The 20,118-nt window shown below is 49.7% G+C and overlaps 1 protein-coding gene and 1 non-coding gene across 3 annotated transcripts in view; one reads left to right on the forward strand and one right to left on the reverse strand.

Annotated features, from left to right (window-relative positions):
* Positions 1–558: 558 nt before the first annotated feature.
* Positions 559–631, reverse strand: TRNAG-CCC (transfer RNA glycine (anticodon CCC)). The gene has a single exon. It is a non-coding gene; the product is annotated as a tRNA-Gly (tRNA).
* A 5,440-nt stretch (positions 632–6,071) lies between these two features.
* GRAMD1B (GRAM domain containing 1B) overlaps positions 6,072–20,118 on the forward strand; it is a 179,495-nt gene continuing 165,448 nt past the window's right edge. For both annotated transcript variants that reach the window (XM_067751371.1, XM_067751372.1), the window contains exon 1: positions 6,072–6,460. In XM_067751371.1, the coding sequence (XP_067607472.1) occupies positions 6,087–6,460 (374 nt within the window). In that variant the 5' untranslated portion in view covers positions 6,072–6,086. The remainder of the gene's footprint in view (positions 6,461–20,118) is intronic.

Genomic DNA, 20,118 nt, shown 5'->3' on the forward strand with positions numbered 1-20,118 from the left:
TCTCTTCACTGCCTTTACTCAAATGTTTCCTTTATTCCAGAATGCTCCATTCCTCTTTTCTACTGAAATTCATACGTTAAGTCTTCACTTAAATACTAATTCCTCCATAGAGCCTTCCCAGACCACCTCTTTCCCTCTGGTTAAAATTTATCCATTTTCCACTCACAACTGTTAGCGCTTATGCTTTGCACTTAATTAATTCTGCCCTGCTAGGCTGTATGCTCCAACGCACATCCCGTGTCATGCTTGTCTTGCTGTCTCCCCAGCGCTTAGTAAGGAGCTCACACGCTGCTGTAGCTTAACGTGTACTCTTAGAATTAAACTGAATGGAAAATCAACGCGAGTGGTCGTGTTTCCTAACACAGGTCTTATGATGGAGACTTAATTAGGTACAAAAAGGCCAACATTTATAGAGCACTTCCTAGGTGCCAAGCACTATTCTAAATGCCCTACGCTGTTCAGATGCTCTCACAACAGCTGCAGGAGGGAGACACTATTTTTAAAAAATATTTATTTATTTGGCTGTGCCGGGTCTTAGTTGTGGCATGCGGGATCTAGTTCCCTGACCAGGGATCGAACCTGGGCCCCCTGCATTGGGAGTGCAGAGTCTTAACCACTGGACCACCAGGGAAGTCCCACAGACACTATTAATTATCCTGATTTTTTTTAGGTGTGGAGACAGAGACACAAAGAAATTAAATAACTCATCACCAAATCCAACAGCTGGTAAGTGGTGGAAAGGGTCAGAAGCTCAGAGAACAGGCCTGTGGGCCTGTGCACGCAGTCACTAGTTTACGGTGCCCATAGTATTTGGACCCTTCAGAGGAAAGCAGCAGGCAACCCAGAGCAGGCCACCTGCCTCCTCCGGGATGGACGACAAGGAGACGGGTGGGGTGGCCGCAGGAAGTCTTGTCCAGCCCTGATGTCCTCTGGAAGATTTAGAGGACAAGTGATGATGTCTGTCTGCAAAATCAGGGTCAGCCAAGTGTTGTGCAGAATAGTCTGGATTGACTCCTAAGCCTTTCGATGAGCAGTTAAACCAGGCAGGCTTATCTGGTGACAGTCCTCCTGGGCTGACGTCTTTGCTCACCCTGGCATCGGCCACCGAAGGCTGGCGGAAGCGTGCTGCCAACCTTGCGCGTTTCCCAAGGCTGAGAGACCTCGCCAGCGTACCATCCTTGGGAACTGAGACCCGGGAAAAGTCTTGCAGCTCTTTCTTCCTTTTTCTCAGAAGGAGAAGCTGGACGTGGAGGCTGGTCCACTGTGGTTTTATTTAGATTGTGCTTAGCCAGCATCCTCCAGCACTCTCTAATCACACAAACTGAGTGCAGAAACCGCACTGATGGCTTCAGTGACGAGCTGCTGCACAGGGTGATGAGGTAGGGATTAGAGGAGGGAACAGACTCAGGCTACCAGGGGAGGGCTTGAAGCTTGCTCTCTCCAATTTCACCTGTCCCCGCAGTCCCCACTCCCAGCCCCTTGTCCTTCACCACCCTCGTATTTCTGTTTCACAGTGCAAGATATTAAAGCTGTCCGTGGGTTTCAGGGAGGTATTTAGTATCCAGTAATCAAAACGCCCTGGGCCAGAAATGCATCAGTTCAAATGGACTTTGTTTTAGGCATACGTGAATTGCTTTTATTTAAAAGAGAGAGAATCTGGGGCCCACAGACCCACGATGGTTGGGCCTTTACGAGATCATTCTTTCCTGCTTCTACCTCTAACTGTGCTCCAGTTACCTTTAAAGATGTGCAGAGAAAGCCGCCCTCTAAACCATCTTTGGTCATCCATTCCAGCCCTTAACTGGCCTTTCTCTCGGGAAATGTTTATCATCTAACCTGAATCTCCCACACAGAGTACTACACAAACTCATTTCCTCTTGGTTGGCAACGGAAGAAGCGTTTCAGTATATCATCCGGCCGTGCTTCGTTTTGTATTTGAAGACAGTTCATTACGCTGCTCTTGTGGCCTCGTCCACATTTCTATCAGGATTTCCAGTTCTCTGATAGCAACAAGTTCCTCTTCGTGAATGCCCACTGCCCACTTCTTTCTCTGGTCCGTGAGCCAGCCCATGGGTCTGGCTATTTTGATGTCCTGAGGGAGAGAGAGTCTGTGTCCTCACCTTGAGGGGGGGACTGACTGTCCTGTGGCAGCCGCGTTGGAGGGGACACACCTGTCCGTGCTATTGGGAGCTGCCTGCCCTTGGCATCCCTGGGGCTGGAGGGATGTGGGTGGGTGTGGGTGGGGACCTGCCCCTTCTGCCTCCCACTCGCCTGGGTGGGCACCCAGGAGAAATCTAGCTTCTCACCTGCTATTTTTCACTTAAGTTCCCTCCTGGAAGTTTCTGCTGAATAATGGACTTTGGAGTTTGCAGGGCTCCAGAAGTAGTAGACAGGTGTTGGATGTCTTGTGTCTGCAGGAAAAGGGAGCCTGAACAGTTGAGAATAAACAACAGTTGCTTGGTAACATGAGCTCCTTTCATTAAAGTCAGAGGCCTGGCTGTGTGAGCTGGGGGCAGGCAGGCCTGGCTGGTCTGGCAACACCTGTCTGGAGGGGCCACAGGTGAGGGCAGTTTCCTGGAGAACCACCCAGTCGGCTGAGAGTGAAATATGGGAGACAAGTGGAAGGGTGGGGGGACTTGGGAGGAATGCAGTGGCTCAGATTCTGAAGCTCTTTAGTCCTGACCCCCTGACACCAGCTCCTGTGAGAAATTGTTTTGCAGAACTTTGCACTTCCCTTTCCACACTTGTAAAATACGGATGGAACTGAGTAGCTACACGTCGTTTCGTGACATACCCAACTAAAATCAGGGCTGGTAAAATGCTGGTGCTCCAAGGGACCTGCTTTCCAGAGCTGATGCATTTGATGAGATTTGGGTGGCCTCTAAGTGGCTTCAGTTGACCCAAGTTCTGGCTTTGTCATGGATCAGTTATTGTGTTTTTATCTCTGACCTTGGATATCTTCCTGTGCGTCACTTCAGTAAATTGTAAAATGAGGGTAATAACATCTGTCCTCACTGCTAGGGTCACTGGGAAGATAAAGTATTACAGATGAAAGCCTTCGTGACAGTGTAAAGGTTGCTTTACAAACAAAACACACAGGACACTGGACAGAATCAAAGGGAGGGCAAACTTGGTCCTTCCTTTAATGTGTGTAGTTTTCACAGCAATGATGACTTGCAGCTGGAGGGCATTTCATTTGCAAACTAGTGTCCCATTTATCATCTTCCTTGACAGTGCCACAGTGGAAAGGAAACAGCTGAGGGTGGTGGGATGGGGATGTGTTTTTTTTTTTTTTAATTTTTTCTTTATTGAAGTAGAGTTGATTTGCAATGTTGTGTTAGTTTCTGGTGGATGTGTTTTGAGTAGGGTTTTATTGGGTGACAAGTACCTTCTTTTCTTTAAGCCGAGACTTGCAGGTGGAGGTGAGCTAGGACAGTGGCTGGGGGCTTCAGGTACTCTGGGTATCTGCTTCCCAAGTGAAACCGTTGCAGACTTAGTGTGGAGGAGGTTTTCCCTCAGGCCAGGAGAAATGTAAATGATCACTCAACTACTGCTGGGCACAAGGCTTAAATTAAACCTCACAGGGTTTTAGATTTTAGGTCCAGCATCTCTTGTGGGTGGAAAAGGGGCTGAAGTGTGTGGGAGGAGGAAGCTGCTTGTTTTTCTTCCTTTCAAGGGGTGTACATTTAAATTCAGAGGGCACACGGTCCCCTTAAGGGGGCCAATCCCCTTGCTAAATCTCCCTCTCCCCAAAATACCCATGGAAGCCTCTGGCCCCTGTGTGTGCACCCTCCTGTTTTATTCATCTTGTTTTGTTTTTTGGCTTCCCAGTGAACGGTAGTGAGCCCACCCACCTTCCTTTTGCCCCTTAAACACCCGAGACGCCGCTCTCTTAGTTCAACTGCCCCCTTAACAAGCAGGTTCCTTGAACTGAAAAGTTACCAGATCCCCGGCAACCCGCTCATCTTTGGAGGAAATCCAAGGCAGTGAGCAGCTCTGTGGCTTCGCTCCGGACCCTGAAGTGGAGGGACAGCTTGGCTTCCTGGGCATTCCGGAGCCGGAAGCAGTGTCCTGCCGCTTGCCAGGCCTGACACCTGATGGGAAGGAGTTGATCCTTTCCGGGACACATCCAGGAGTTAAAATAGAGTGATACCAAGCCACCCTTGAGAGAGCCAGTGGCCGGATGTGGAGAAGGGTCAGAAATAAGACAGGCCCGCTGTTCCAGGGAGTCATTTACAGGTGGGCCTGGCTCTGGCATTTCGGCTTCAGTCTCTCTCTCTCCTGGAGCAAAAACATACTTCTCTCAGATTCCTGGCCTCATGGAGGTTGTGCAGGGTCACAATGCCTGGAGCTCCCCTCATGTGTCATTGCAGGTTATGGTGGACCCATGGCCAGCTGTCACACTTGAACTGCAGGGACATATTTTCTTACAGTGAGTTCTGGTGGTCTTTAGGAATGTGATTTTTTTTTTCCTCAGCTTTGGGACACTTGTGAAATGTTCTCATGACCTTCATGCTGGCACAGAAGCTGGGCATTGTTTCCCTACTGGACTCACGGAGAGGGGCAGAGAGGATTGGGTGAATTGCACTGTGGACTTAATGCTGCACTATTTGTACTCCTGCTGGTCTCTTTGAAAGCCATCATCTCTACTTTGGCTCTCACGTGCAGGACTTACTGGAGAGGCACATGCGCTGTGGGCTGGGAGGAAAGATGGGCGGTAACAGTCTATGATCTAGGAGCTGGGCTGCTTTAGACTCAGTCCTGAACAGGGCTCCTCGGTGAGGTGGATCAGTTCTAGGGCCAATCTCTTAGGGTGGTACCTGGGTCTAGGGAGTGAGGGGTTCAGCATAGCTTGGGACACGACAGGACTGACCCACACTTTCGAGGGTCCATGACCTGGGGACATACAGACGTTTTGTGACGCAGTCCATGCCCCCTGCAGGTTGAAGCAGACTTGATCCAGCCCCCAGGAACGTAAAGGGAGTTCCCTTAGCTCCCTGAGACTCACTTTGCTGTATGCTTCACCTTCTGGGTGCTCACCTTCCTCTAATTTCATTCTGTGCTTGGGATGGGGCTCTGGTATTGACGGGGTCACCCAGATGCACGGAGATCACTCCCTTTTCCTGACTGGTCGGTCCTGTGTGTCCTGTGTCTCTCAGGTCCTACTGTCTGTCCTTCCTCCATATGTCATGTCTGCTGTCCTCGGCTTATTCCACAGAGCTGTCCTCTCTTCTCAGCCTGTCATTTTGGAAGCGGTCTCCAGAACTGCACCCCCCTGCACCCCAAGTTATTCAGAGAAAGCACCTTTCTCAGGAGAGGAGATCCAGCCGAAGAGTCCCTAGTCTTCCCTCAACCCGGTATCCTGACTGAATTCCTCGGTTCCTCCCCTCCCCTGCTCCCCCTCAAAGAAAAAGCAGGGAGTTAGATTAATGAGAGCTGCCTGGCCAGCCGTCGCTTTGAGAAAGTTTGGGCTGTGATCCTATTTCATTCGGCTGATTGGAGCAGCCTTGGCTCGGAGGTAGCGTCCCTCCCCAGGGATCCCGGGTACAGTTACGCCAGCCGTCGCCGCCTGTGCACGCCCTTTCTGGACAGACGTGACCCTCGCTCCTCGCCCCCTGTTCCTCCTCTTTTGTTTTCATCCAGCGTCTGCTTCCTCTCTCTCTCTCTCTCCCTCTGCCTCCTCCTCTCGCTCTCTGCCTTCCTGCAGCGCCAAGACCGGCTCCCCAGCCTAGTCCGCCGAACGCAAACCGCTGAGAGTTTGCCGAGCCGCCCCTTGGGGCCCGGGCCGCCGAGTCCCGCTCGGGCACGGCCGCCGCCAGCCGGCGAGGGAGCGCCGCCGAAGGAAAAGCAGCGGGCGCCCGAGGGGAGCCCCGGAGGGCGGCCGGGCGGCCGACTTAGACTCCGGGGAGGTCGCGCCGCGAGCCCCAGCGCTCCCCACTTCCCGCGCGGCGCTCCGGGAGACGAACTTGCTCTGCTCGCGGCTCGAGCGGCGAGCATTTCCTAACGTGAGAGGCCGGGCGCCGCGGGCGAGGGGCGGGGAGCGGGCCCGGCGGGCGGCGAGGCGCCGGGCGGAGGCGGCGGGCCCCATGCCGGCGGCCAACATGATGGAGAGCCTGCAGCCGCCCGCCCTGCAGGTGCCCGAGCCGCCGGGCGCGCCCGAGGGCAGCCGGGTCTGGTCCAGCTCGTCGACCCCCACGCTCCGCCGCCGGCGCTTCAAGATGCGCCGCACCAAGAATGTGCAGGAGCCGAGCCTGGAGGCCGGGCTGAGCCGGGACCTGCCCGGCGTCTTGGCCCCGGGCAAGGAGTTTCTGCAGCTGCCGTCCATCGAGATCACGCCCTCCAGCGACGAGGACACCCCGTGGTCCAACTGCTCCACGCCCAGCGCTTCCCCGCGCCGCAAACGCTTCCTCCTCCGCAAGTGGCTGCGGGTGAGTGAGCGGAAGGAGTGCAGCGAAAGCAGGTACGTGCCTGTCCCGCCCCAGCCGTCTTCCCTTTTCCTCCCAGGCCTCCCCACAGCCGTCGGGGAGGTGGGGTGGGGGGTGCCCAGGGCACCCCGGGGAACCTCGCCGAGGATTGCAGGAGCCCTTCGCCAGGGCGGACGGCTTCCCCACGTGCCACCCATCTCCCCAGTCCAGGCCGGGGGGCCGGTGACTTTCCATTACACGGGTACTCGGGGCTTCATGCTGCGTTCCATCCCATTGGATCCTCACAGCAACATGAATAGTAACAGCCGTAGCAGCTGATGTTTACCGAGCCTTTATCATTCTCGGTCAGTATGATGGGCACATCACAGTCCATCTCCACAGTTAGTCCCCACGAAACCTCTTTGAGGTCGCTACTCCCTGTCAGTCCCATTGTACAGACAGGGATCGTAGAAGGCGAGAGAGGTTAAGTGGCTCCTCCACTCAGACTTCAGTTTCTAAGCTCCATTTCAATTTTTATTATTTCATTGTTGGCCACCCCAGGTTGCCTTTCCTGGCCCCCATGTGTAGAGGAGGTGGCGGAGTATTCGCACTGAGTGAGTCACATTTCTTAGACATCTAGGCCTGGTCCGCACCATGATGGTTTGTGCCAGCTACTTTTTGTCTGGACAAGCGTGGCATCTGAGTAGTCGGGGAGTTTGCTTTCCCTGCGCAGAGGACTGGTGTAGAAGACCATAGGGCAGCTCCACACAGCCTTGGCCAGGGGTTGTGTTTGAGCCAAGCCCATTGCCTGGTGGAGGAGGTGGGCAGTCCTCAGTGGTGCACTGATGTCTTGGACCCTCCGCATTTACCTTCAGGCTCTAGGGCCCTGTCTCCAAACAGTGGTCTGTGCCTTTGCGTGGGACAGGCAAGTGATTGGCCACCTTCCCCGGGACTCCTCTTCCTAGTCTGTTCAATTCCATTCATTTCAGTTCAACAAGTATTTATTGGATGTTCTTGTGAGTTCAGTCTGGTACCAGCTAACGGTGCTATGGCCAGGAGGCAGGGAGGGAGGGTGGGTAGAGCTGGGTAGAGTGTGGGGATGTGGAAGTTGAGAAGGAGGATGGGAGGAGACTTGGATAAGAAATCACGGCATGTGAGTTTCCCTGGTATTGAGGAGATGGAATCTTTGGAAGACACATACTCTGTGTGCCATGTGGTACTGACTGTAAGGCAAAGAGAGGAAGAAGACTTCTGGAAGGAAGAGGCTCAAACCACAACACGTGCACATAGGTAGTAGAAAACAGGAAGAATATAATGTCAGGGGCATGAGATCAGGAAAGGGGAACAGTAGAGATGAAGGCATAAGAACAGGGTGAGATGTGTCGTTGAGGGGACGCTGAGGAATTGGGCTGGGTTACGCAGATGGTGAGCGTTTTACGCCTGCCAGGCTTCCTTTCTCTTATTTGGTGGTAATGACTGGATGTGGTTATCCCTGCAGGCGCAGATGTAAAGCTTTGTTCTGGGGCTTTTTGGGGACCTGAGGATAGCAATTCTTTCTGTACTCTTACTTCATCCTGTCACCTTTTCCAGAGAGTAGAGGGAAATGGGGCAAGCTTGGTGGGAGCTAATCTTGAACTAAAATAGTTCATCCGGGTTTGTCAGCTTTCCCTTCAAATGTGAGAAACCCTAAAAGAGGCCCTATTTTGATCCTGAGATTCTGCCATGTACACTGAGGACAGAATATGGGGAAGATTCTTACGCTGGTAGCCGGGGAAGGGATAGGGGAGGGTTTGGTTAGATTTAGGGAAGTCTATCTTGGTTTAGAGAGTTTGTCTAAAGGTGCAGTGGAGGGACTTCCCTGGCCGTCCAGTGATTAGGACTCTGCGCTTTCACTGCCAAGGGCACGGGTTCGATTCCTGGTCCGGGAACTAAGATCTCTGCAAGCCGTGTGGCCAAAAAAAAGGTTTAGTGGAATCTTCATTTTTGTTGGAGCAGGAAACATACTTTTAAATCAGGAAGGGTTTTCACCTTCTAGGAGTAGTTTAAAAACTGGCAGTTGGGGAATTCCCTGGCGGTCCAGTGGTTAGGACTCCGCACTCTCACTGCCAAGGCCCAGGTTCGATCCCTTGTCGGGGAACTAAGATCCCACAGGCCGCATGGCGCAGCACACCCCCAAATGGTAGTTGTTTTCAATGGCGGCTTGCTGGATTAGAAGAATATATGCATGTATGTATAAAAAGACAACCTCTGGATTCAAACCCAAGTTTGTCTGACTCAGATCTCTACTCTTAACCACTGTTAAACTGCCTTCTGTTGGACTCTGTCTCGATTGTGGCCAAAACAAAAACCCATCTCTTTTAGGCCTTGGAAGTAGAAGGCTTCTTGGAAAGAAAAGAAGCGGTCAAGTGAAGGGGTGCTTGTAAATGGCCAAGATGATCCCCTGAGGAGGAATTGACATTTAGAGGCAATAGGGCACGAAGAGAATTGGAACTCAAGTCAGGAGACGTGGGTCTAAATTTTAAGTCTGTCATTTCTTCGCTGTGGAACCTTGGGCACCTCCCTTCCCCTCTGTTTCGTCTGCTCCATCTGTGGATGAATGGGAGGTCTCAAGTGATAGACGCGGAACTGTTTTGTAAACGTCCTCTTGCTGTGCAAGGGGGAAGGATTATTGGCATCATTCTGTGAGTGGCTCACGTGGAGTGGATGTGTGCTTGAGAGTATAGGTTACACACTCACGTGTCCTGGAGCAGCACCTGGGACTCCTGACACGTTACATGACTTGGATATGGTGACTGGAAAGTGACCCAGCTCAGGCTTGGTTTAGGGGAATGAGCACACCAGGCCACGCAGCGTCCTTCCTCTTCACTGTCCCCACCCCAAGTCTGCCTCTCTGCAACAGAGAAAAGCCCCTTTGAGGCCTGCGGTGCAATTCTGTCTGATGTGGTAGAAGGCACGGTGTCAAGAGGGCCTCAGCTAGTGGATTTTAACTGCACAAAGATGAAAATATAAAGAGAATCAGGAGACCCCTTTCTTTTCCTTAATCCTGGGAAGAAAGAAGTAGAGAAAATGGTGAAGTTAGCAGAGACCTTGGAGGCCAGTATTCTGAGTCCGATTTTCTCTGTTTCATCCTTGGATCTTCACTGTCTAGCACTGTACTTGGCCTTTCGTCATGATCAATAGATGTTTATTGATGGGTAAATTAATAACGATTGAGTGAATGATTCCTTTTTCTTTCCTCTTTGGAGTGAAATTATCCTTATTCATGAATCAGGGAAAACTTCCTGGAGGACATGAGTCCAGAACTGAGTTTTTTTGACATGTGACAGCTTTATTGAGATATAATTTACATGCCATGCACTTCAGTCAGTTTTAAAGTACATAATTCAGTGGTTTTTAGTATATTCACAAATATGTGTAACTATCACCACAGTCCATTTTACAGCATTTTCATGACCTTGAAAAGAAACCCATACCCTTTATATATTACCCTCAGTCCCCCTCTACTCCTTGCCCCCAGCCCTAGGCAATCACGAATCTACTTTCTGTGGAGAGCTGAGTTTTGAAGGGGAACCAGAAGCCTCTTGGTGAAGGCAGTTTGGGTGTGTTGGCTTGAAGATGGGGATGGATGACCAAGTGTGGTCTTGATGAGGGATGTGGAAAAATGAGGGTGGTGTGGTGATGGGCCGACAGACTATGATTTATGCTGAAGGGTTTGCATTTCAATTAGTCAGGCCGTCAACAAAGATGTATTGAGATCCTATGGACAGTGTGCTTTGTCTGCAAAGAGGATTCAACTCAACGGGGAGCCATTGTAGGTTCCGGAACCCAGGAGAGATATGCTCAGAATGGTATTGGAGGCAACGAATTCTTGCTGTTCTGTGTGAACCAGGTGTGAGGTAGAGGCCTGAGCCTTGCACTGTTCTTCCAGCACTTACTGTTACAGCTGGGAATTGTCATCTTAGCCACTGTTTAACATAAGGTGGCACTGTTTTTTGCTGGCCGCGTTGCCCTCTGAGCTCCACGGATAACGTAGTCTGAAGTTGATGGGGCAGGCTTTTAGAACTAGTACCTGCGTGTCTGCCCAAATCCCTTGGCCATAACTGGTTGTGGTGATTGTTCAAAACCCAAATTGAGGATTAGAGTCCCTCTCTCACCTGCTGGATTATGGCAAGAGGTCAGAATTGGACAGAGACACAACTTTTGTGTCTCTGTGATGGCATCCTGACATCATTCTCTGGAGGGGGAAAGGAGAGCTGACAAGGGGCAAGGGTGTAGGTGTGGCTGCCCGACGGCAGGCTGTCCTTATGGGGGCCACAGAAGTGCTTCTCTGCTCTGTCTCCCCAGGACGCCCTCCTTATTATTACCTCTTGCACCACTTTCCCATGGCAGTTCTGTCCCCTCTTCTGTGTGACACATCTACCCCTGTCATGACTTCTGTTCTGCTGCACACCTGACCTCAGGTGGCAGCTCTCACTGATTCTGCCAGCCTGGTGAGCCTGGTTATCTATCTGGTGCCAGTCTAGCTGGCACGTGGGTTTGCACGTAACGATTATTCCTCATTGGTATATTTATCGTAAGTCTTCATCCCCTCACTCTGACCTTCGGAGGGAGTCTTGCTTTCGGTTTCAGCTCAGTTTCCAGGGAGGAGGCTGATGTGGGCTACACCCATCAGCTCCGTGTGGACCCTGACATCTAGGAGAAGCACAGAGAGTGTGGGAGGGAGGTAATTCATGTCTTTCTTCACACAAAGCATCAAACAGGAGACCTGTGATTTGTCAGCAGATTAAATAAACTATTGGTGCTGGATAAGGTTAAACTAGGAAAAACCTCTCTCCCGGACCCTTATTTCCTTGAGGGCGGGGACTGCGTCTTACTTTCTGCTAAGCGCCTTAAATACACATTTAATCCTCACAACAAACCCCCGGGTGGGTTTTACAGCGGAGGAACCTGAAGTTCAGAGATTCATTTGCTCCTGGTCGCACAGAAGCAAGGGTGAGATCTGAATCACATTCTTTTGATTCCAGAGCCCGGGCTGTTTACAGTTACACTGAACCATCTCCCCGGGGCCTGGGAATAGTTGGCCCTTGCGTGTTTGAGATCACATCCACGTGGAAGGGGAGGTTCTGAAGGAGGTTGGGAGGATGGGAAGGCCACTGAGGATGTCTGTAGAGGTCAGAGGTCAGAGGTCAGCACGGGGATGTGTGAGGGTGGTGCTACATGGCGTAGGTGAACTGCTCTGTGAGAAGCAGCCGACCTTGGGCTGTAGATGTGGTTTCCACATTCAAACAGTCTGTGGAAACTGAGAAGGTAGATCTAAGCCCCGTGGGCTGATTCACACTGGCCAGTTTCCTCCATGGCAGTTGGTATTTTGAGAGTTTCCGTGGTGGTTATGCACTCAGGAAGTGCCAGTTCCGTGTCAGGGGAGAGGCTGGGATTTTCATGGGGCAGGTTAACAGGTGATAACCCTGCCCCGCTCTGTTAGTTTCTCCCAGCTACCGTCTATAGGCCAGTTGCTATGCTGGCCACTGATAAGTGCTTCTAGGGGAACTCCGGAGTTTTCCTTAGGGCGCTTGAATGGCTGAGCTGCCGGTGGGGAATTTCCTCCTTGACCCCAGTGGGTGAGCCGCTGGGCGCTGAAGCAGGCGTTCAGATACAGAGCCAAGCTGGCCTGAGAGCCTAGGAGTGCTGGCCTGGTTGCTGTGTGTACAAGAGCTTTACAAAGTCTGCAGGCTTTGCTCTCTTGGGATTCTTTCCTCCATTGCCCATATCAGTGCAGTGACTCGCTAAGGGGCAGTTGTACCTAGTGTGAAGGGAGATGCTTTTCAACACCTTTCGGGGCGGGGGGAGGTCTCTGAGCTCTTGTCCTGTGACTCTGGAGCCTAAGGAACCTTCCTTCTCTAGGAGGAGATGGTGAAGCTTCCTTCAGGGATGCATAACAGAAAATCAAATGTGGAAGGAAGGCAGGATGGACATGCTTCAAGCTGGGGCACAGAGATGTCAGGCCACGGCCTGCACCTGCCAGCCTCCATGCCACTGCGGGCAGCCAGGTGCCACCTCCTGAAGATAGCCCTGGTGTCAAATGTTCTTCCCTGCTTTCAGACCATGTGTCTGGGTCATCTCATCAAAATCATCACTAGGAAGAGGTGGTTGTTCCTTAGCTAAGACCAGTGGTAAAGAGGAGACAGAGGAGGACACCCACGGCTTTTTCATTTGAGGCCCTGATACATCTTTTGGGTCAGATGCTGGGAAGCCCTTTCTTCTGCATCCTTTGTACGTATTCTAACTGGCTCTGGTTGTTCCACCCTGATTTTGTGGATAAGATAAAGAAAACGGGTGGTTAGGCACGTCTCAGTGGCAGATCTGGGTTACACTCTGGAACTCAGGCCTCTGACCTAAAGTCTGGGCTAATTTCTATCTGTCATGTCTCTGGAGCTTCTTCCAGCCTGGTGCCTCCTTCCTCCATGGTCTGACCACAGAGGTTTTTCGGTCTTGCTGCTTCTGGTTCCAGAGTTTAGTCAGGAAATGTGGGGGCTGAGTGAGGGGACTGAAAAAAATAATCCACAACCCACTTGGTTTTTCCACTTTCTTTTGCAACTATGCAAAAAGAATTTGCCTTGGGGCCCCTTTTGGGCAGGGGTGAGTGTGGTAACCCACGTATTATTTGCTCCAGCAATTAGGAAAATACAGAAAGATGATGGATGGTTAGTTTAGCAATACAGTTTTTTTTTTTTTTTTTTGAAGCAGCTGCGTAGCACAGGGAGATCAGCTCGGTGCTTTGAGACCACCTAGAAGGGTGGGATGAGGAGGGTGGGAGGGAGACGCAAGAGGGAGGGGATATGGGGATATACGTAGCAATACTTTTTTGAGTCTCTCCAAGGGTTTTCCAGCTTGTTGTCTTTTTTTTTTTTTACTTAGTTTACTGTTTTTATTTATGTATGTATTTATTTATTGGCTGTGTTGGGTCTTCGTTGCTGCGTGCAAGCTTTCTCTAGTTGCCGCGAGCAGAGGCTACTCTTCGTTGCGTTGTGCGGGCTTCTCATTGCAGTGGCTTCTCTTGTTGTGGAGCACGGGCTTCTAGGTGCTCGGGCTTCAGTAGTTGCAGCATGCGGGCTCAGTAGTTGTGGCTCAAGGGCTTAGTTGCTCTGCAGCACGTGGGATCTTCCTGGACCAGGGATTGAATCTGTGGCCCCTGCCTTGGCAGGTGGATTCTTAACCCCTGCGCCACCAGGGAAGTCCCCCCAGCTTGTCTTAAAAGAAATTTTTATATGATAAAAGTCAACGAATATTGTATGTGTGATCAAATAACTAGTTACTGTAAAACTTTTGGACAGTAGGGAAAAGGAAGAGAGCTCATCATTTTACTATGCTAACCCAAACATTAGGAGCATGCTTGGTGTATTATCCCCCGGTATTTTTTCTCATTCAGAGGTTTTTTTTGGCCATGCCATGTGGCTTGTGAGACCTTAGTTCCCTGACCAGGGATCAAACCCTTGGCCCCTGCCGTGGAAGCGTGGAGTCCTAACCACTGGACTGCCAGGGAATTCCCCAGAGTTTCTCTCTAATTGAGACTTTCCTTTTTCATCTGCTCTTCTGCACCTTGGACCTGTATAAAGTAAGGGAGAACATAAATCGAAAGGTTAAGGACAGGTCAGTCTGTGAAATAAGGAAAATAAAAGGATTTCTGAAGCACTGTTTCTGGAGGAACCATCAGAATGAGACATTTCTCCAAAGGGGGGGATACGAGCCCTCTCATCAAAGAAGACGCCTCTTAGCCTCGTTCTCCTGTTCTCTGTAACCCAAGCTTGGCGTGAGTGCCAGTCTGACCCCTCAAAGCAGCCTGCCTTGACCCGGCAAGCATTTGTTTCCCAGCTGGGTCATTACACTGGGAAGCTCTTCCTGACCTTTCTGTATTCTTGGGATTGGATGGAATGGCAGTAATAAAGGTTACTCTGAACAGGGTGGAGCTTCTCCAGAGAACAGTTTGCCCTTAGCTTGGGTGATACCATGTGTTTTCTCTGTCTATGATGAAACACATCTTCTCGACATGTGAAGATCTCATTAAAAAAAAAAAAAAAGGCCCCAGGAAAGAGATCGCATCACCTCTCCTCTCTTGGTTACTTCTTAATATGTTTTTGAGACCTGCTATTGAGAAAATTCTGCTGAAGATCTAACTGAAATCCCCCATGGTATAATTCAAACTCATTCTCTCTTGTTTTGTCCTCAGTGAAGATGAGAGACTATCAGGTCATTATCCTTTGAGAATATTCCTTCAGAGACTTATTGTTAGTAATTTGGGCTGTTGCTCCCAGATTGTAAGATAAGCCTTGATTTGGGCTACCAGTTACTTGGTGCTCACTGATTCTCCGGTGGAGGCTGTGGAGCCCTGCAGACACAGTGGAGAAATTGGCAACCACGCACGTTAGAAGACAGAGCCAGTCTCAGAGGTGAGCAGAGTAGGAAGTGGCCCGCCTGTTCAGAAAGTTCTTAGGGACAGTGGACAATTCCTCTGAAGTGCCTTCTCCATGCTTGGACTCCTTCCCAAAATGCCTCTATTAGTTGACACACCTTTTGTTTAGCAGCCAGAGAGATTAGGCTGAAAATGTAGATAACTCAGGAGAAGTAATTCTCAAGTTCAACAAACATTTTTGGGGCACTTACAGAGAATCAGGTGCTGTCCTAGGTGCTTGGGGCACAAAGATGGATACAAGTGGCCCTTCCTTGAGGAGCTCACACCCTGTGGGGGAGACTAGTGTGCAAAAGATAATTTCAGTAGAATATGGAATTTGGACTAAAACATAAAAAAAAAAAAAAAGGTCTGAGGAAAAGATCTGCTGGGAGGGAGATGGGAGGAGGGTCCTGGGACCTAGATTTCACCCCCGAATAGCCTTACTTTTCTCGCACTCAGCTGTCACCCCTTAGTACCTACAGTCTGGTCTGCGTCTCGCTCAGAGAATCTAGTCTTCATGGTAGATGAGATTTGTGTGGTCATTTCACCTTTGAGCAAACTGAGAAGTCCAAGGTCAGTGGACAAAGCTGGTCAGTGGCAGAGATGGCTCTAGAATACTGATCTCCTGCAACCTAACTATCGTATTCTGCCCACCCCATGTCCCTAGGAGCCTGTCTTGGCCCAGGATGGAGCCATATCTTCATCAGCAAACCCAGGAAGCTCAGACAGGCCTCATCCATTGTTAGGGGCAGGGTGATGGTTGTCCTAGGATGACTGCCTTTGTACCACTCCAGGGGGCTGTCTGAGGCAGCATCGGAGGTAGAGACTCCGGTTCTGTTATTTATTTATTTATTTTTTGCTGTGTGGTCCTGGGCAGGTTACTTAGTCTCTCTGGGCCTCAGTGTCTTTCTCCTTGGTAAAATGGAGAGTATACGTTTCTTCTTCATCTTGTAAGACAGAATTTAGTAGATGTGTCTGAAGAATTATGCTCACGTTATCATTAGTTTATAAAACTGAGGTTTCTTTGGTGGTCTATGAGGCTTCTGAGTCTGCTAGTCTGGTTAGTATAAGCTGAACAGTGGTTTGTTGTTTCTTTGATGAGATGTCACTTTTCTGATATATTGATAACGTGGTGAAAATGAGTTTCTAATTTGTGGGCTGCTCTTGGCTGTCTGTCTCTTCAGTGTTGGTCTGCTTAAGGTTCTGAATCCAGGCTTATTTCTTCTTCTCTGTCTCCCCTCCCTCTCCCTCACCCCACCCCCTTTCCTTCTCCTAAATCTACATACTGTCCTTGGACTGTTTTATTCACTCTCTTGAATTTAATTATTCCTGCATGGTGATGATTCTCACACTTACATCTCAGACCTCATCTCTTTCCTGAGCCTTCAGCTCATCTCTCCAACTGGCTGATGGGCATTTCCATTGGAATGTTCTTCAGAACAGTCCATAACTGAACTCTTCACCTTTCCCTCCAAACCAGTTCCTCTCACTCTGTTCCTTGAGGTGAGGGTTTGTATCCTTCAGTTTTGCACAGTTTCCTTCCTTTGGAGGAAGTCTGTCTTCTCATCTCCACCACCATCTCGGCTCCCTGGGCCACCACCATCTCTCACATATGTTATTCAAGCGTCCTCCTAACTGGGCTCCCTGATGCCGCTCACCCTGCAGCCAGAGTTACCGTTCAGTGCCTTGGATGGATGCTTCCTTTTTTTTTTTTTTTTTTTTTTTGCGGTACACGGGCCTCTCACTGTCATGGCCTCTCCCGTTGCGGAGCACAGGCTCCGGACGCGCAGGCTCAGCGTCCATGGCTCACGGGCCCAGCCGCTCCGCGGCACGTGGGATCTTCCCGGACCGGGGCACGAACCCGCGTCCCCTGCATCGGCAGGCGGACTCTCAACCACTGCGCCCCCAGGGAAGCCCTTGGATGCTTCCTTTTATTTCTAGGTCTTCACAGACATTGTTCCCTTGTGTGGAATTCCTCTCTTGTAACACTGACCCCCTTGGCCCCCCTGCCCTTCTTCTCCTTTGGATCTCACCCTAGTTATTGTCCCTCTAGCAAGTATTTCCTGACTCACGTATTTATTACATCTGTGTTCTTAAGTTGTGACTACTTGATCACATTGTAGCTCTCACTGGATCAGAAGCTGTGAGGGCAGAGTTAATTGTGTTCAGCGTTTGTTTTATTCAGTGCTTGCTAAGCTCTTTGCGTGGAATGTAGTAAACATATACTTAGGGAGTGAATAAATAATCAAATGGATGAAGGACTCTAAGGAAATTTGATTTTCACAGAATTCTATTGGAAATCATTTTACAAAGCAGGAAGTCTGCTTGAAGTTGAATAATTATGCCCTCGTGGGCCATTTATGTAAATCTGGATTACTATGTATTGTTTGTCTGTTTTAAGTCTTTTGGTTTCGTTCATGGTTTTTCCCTTGTACTGTGTCTTCCCTCAGACTGCAAGTGCCCAGACACCAGACATGGCCGCTCTTCTAAGGGTGTTCTCTATCTGGGGAGACAGCTTTGGCATCAGCAGGTGAAGAGTGGTTGACCTCTCCCAAAACGAGGCTCCAGAGAGCAAGAGCACATTGGGGGCAATATTTCGGTTTGTAGTCAACCCGGGGCCCAGGTACAGTCTACCAATCGTGGTTAGCCTTTTCCCACCAAAGACCTGTGGCAGCTTTGAAGGCTATTTTTATTTTTGGAGCTGTGGTTGCCGTGGTAACACAGTACATTTTCCCTAGTCTTCCGATTCCAGGTCAGGACAACAGTTGTTCCTCTTGCAGGAGAGAAGGATTTTGTGATAGATGCACCCTTCCTTCTACCCTTTTTCCCTCCTACTTAATCCAACCAATATTTACTGAACACAGATTACATGCCAGGTGCTGTTCTAGACACCAGAACCAATAGTGAACGAAATAGTTTCTGCCCTAGAGAGCTTACATCCTAGAGAGGGGTTAAAGACAGTAAACAAATGAACAATGCAGCGTTGATCCCCACTTATTTAAAAACAAGTTACTTGAGCACATCACTGAAAGGGAATTAGTGTGTTTTCTAAAATTGGGAAATCAGGAGTTGTAAAAGGAATGCCTTCCACGCTGCGCTGGAGAGAGATATGTTGGGCGTGGAGCTGGGGGCTGACTCCCCTCCCACTGACAGTAGGACTTCATTCAGTTCTGGAATGCAGATGCACCTGTTTCTCTGACCTCTCCCAAGACCTAGGGAGACATGGTACTAAGCTGGGCCTCTCTCTGCAGCTGTCAGGTGCCAGGGCAGTTGTTCTCCTGGTGTTTTGCTTCTTTCTTCCTCTTTGCTCCAGTGGAAGCCAAGAGCCAAAGGGCTGCCAATACAAATGGCCCTTCTTTATGTCGTGTAATGAGAGCCCTGAAGGCAGGTTGGGAATGCCATTAACTGGGGGACTATAGAGTATGGAGCCTTGAAGGGGGAGCCTGGGGGGAGGTGCAGAGGAGAGAGGGGATGCTGACACCTGCTGTTGGGAGATTCTGGTCAGAGCGGCAGAGAATGGTGCCCACTTGGACACAAATGAACGCAGTGCTGGCGATAGCAGTGTGATAATCTCTCAATGTGGGGAGCATTTGATCCTTTTCTCCGTGATTTACAAGGCCCCGGGCTCCGGAAGCCGGCCCAGAGTATAATTATTCTTTTGTATTTGCCCCAGCACTTACCACAGCGCCTGGCACACACCGAGCCTTCCAGTAACATGCTTCTGGCACAACGCTCCACCACTTCATTTGTTCCGCATCCTAGGGGGTGGATGTAATGAGTATGTCCACTTGGATTTAAGGGAATTGAAACGCGCCCACATCCATACAACTGAGTAATGATGGAAACCTGACTCTAAAAGGTTGTGTCCTGTCACCTTTAATTTAGGCCTTTTTCTGTATTGTACAAACACGTGTACATCTGGCATCATACCAAGGCTGATGTTTGTGTGCTGACGATGTGGGTCATTAAAATCCACAGGAAATGGTAAGTGAAGACCAAATATGAGAAGTGGCTGTCTCAGCATGCCTCACCCTGTGAAAAGCTTTGATTGGATTTTACTTCCCCTCCATTCCCTTCCCATTTGGAGGGACACATGAAACCTTCAGGCCGTCACAGCGAGGCGGGTCCAAATTCTGCAAAATCTGACAGCTTGGCTGCTCTGTGCCCGCCACTGAGCTCTGACTGGCCTGTGCCCTTGAAGGGTTTAGTCTAGTGTATTGATTATTCATCCACTCATTTGTTCAACAACAGATTTTAATTGAGTGTCTATTAGGCAGTCCATGCAAGTCATACACATAAATGTAAAATTTGAAAATGTGGCCAGTGCTTCCACAGAGGGGACACCAGTAGCCGTTAACATTTGGTAGTCCTGGTGATTGGCCAGCATTTGTTGTGAAGGACATCCTCTCTGTAGAAGATCTTCCTGAGGAAGTGGGGTTGCATGGACATTTTGTTTTAGGAGAGCAGAAGCAGTTTCCTCACAACATAGGGTCTAGCTCAGTCATTTCACAGAATAGGCAAAGATGGCTCATGTTTAGTTGTCTGGAGAATCCCAGCTGTGAACATGGGGGTAACCAGGGCTTTTTCTGCTCCTTCCACTTTCTGCTGGACATAGAACCATTGAATGTTCCTTTGGTTTCTCCAGCAGAGGATGGGCAGGAAAAACAAAAATTCTGTTTCTCACAAACATCGTTGATGCAGTGATTCAGAATTTAGGTATTTTGGGCTTGTTGACTGCATTTTTCTCCCTCATAGCCACAGAGAATCTAGAGTTCTAGAGCCTCTACCCTCAGTTGCCTGCTAGATTAAGGCCCCTTTGCTTGACAGGTGCTATTTGCAAATAATTCACTTTCACTGTCTTAATCAGCTCAGTAGTATCCTCAGAAGGTTAATAAGAAACAGTTGGCACCGATAGCCTTATCCACCAGAGGGCAGACAACAGAAGCAAGAAGAACTACAATCCTGCAGCCTGTGGAACAAAAACCACATTCACAGAAAAATAGACAAAATGAAAAGGCAGAGGACATTGTACCAGACGAAGGGACCAGATAAAACCCCAGAAAAACAACTAAATGAAGTGGAGATAGGCAACCTTCCAGAAAAAGAATTCAGAATAATGATAGTGAAGATGATCAGGGACCTTGGAAAAAGAATGGAGGCAAAGATCGAGAAGATACAAGAAATGTTTAACAAAGACCTAGAAGAATTAAAGAACAAACACCTAGAAGAATTAAAGAACAAACAAACAGAGATGAACAATACAATAAC

Source organism: Pseudorca crassidens, chromosome 9 (assembly GCF_039906515.1).
Source record: "Pseudorca crassidens isolate mPseCra1 chromosome 9, mPseCra1.hap1, whole genome shotgun sequence".
Classification (NCBI taxonomy): Eukaryota; Metazoa; Chordata; class Mammalia; order Artiodactyla; family Delphinidae; genus Pseudorca; species Pseudorca crassidens.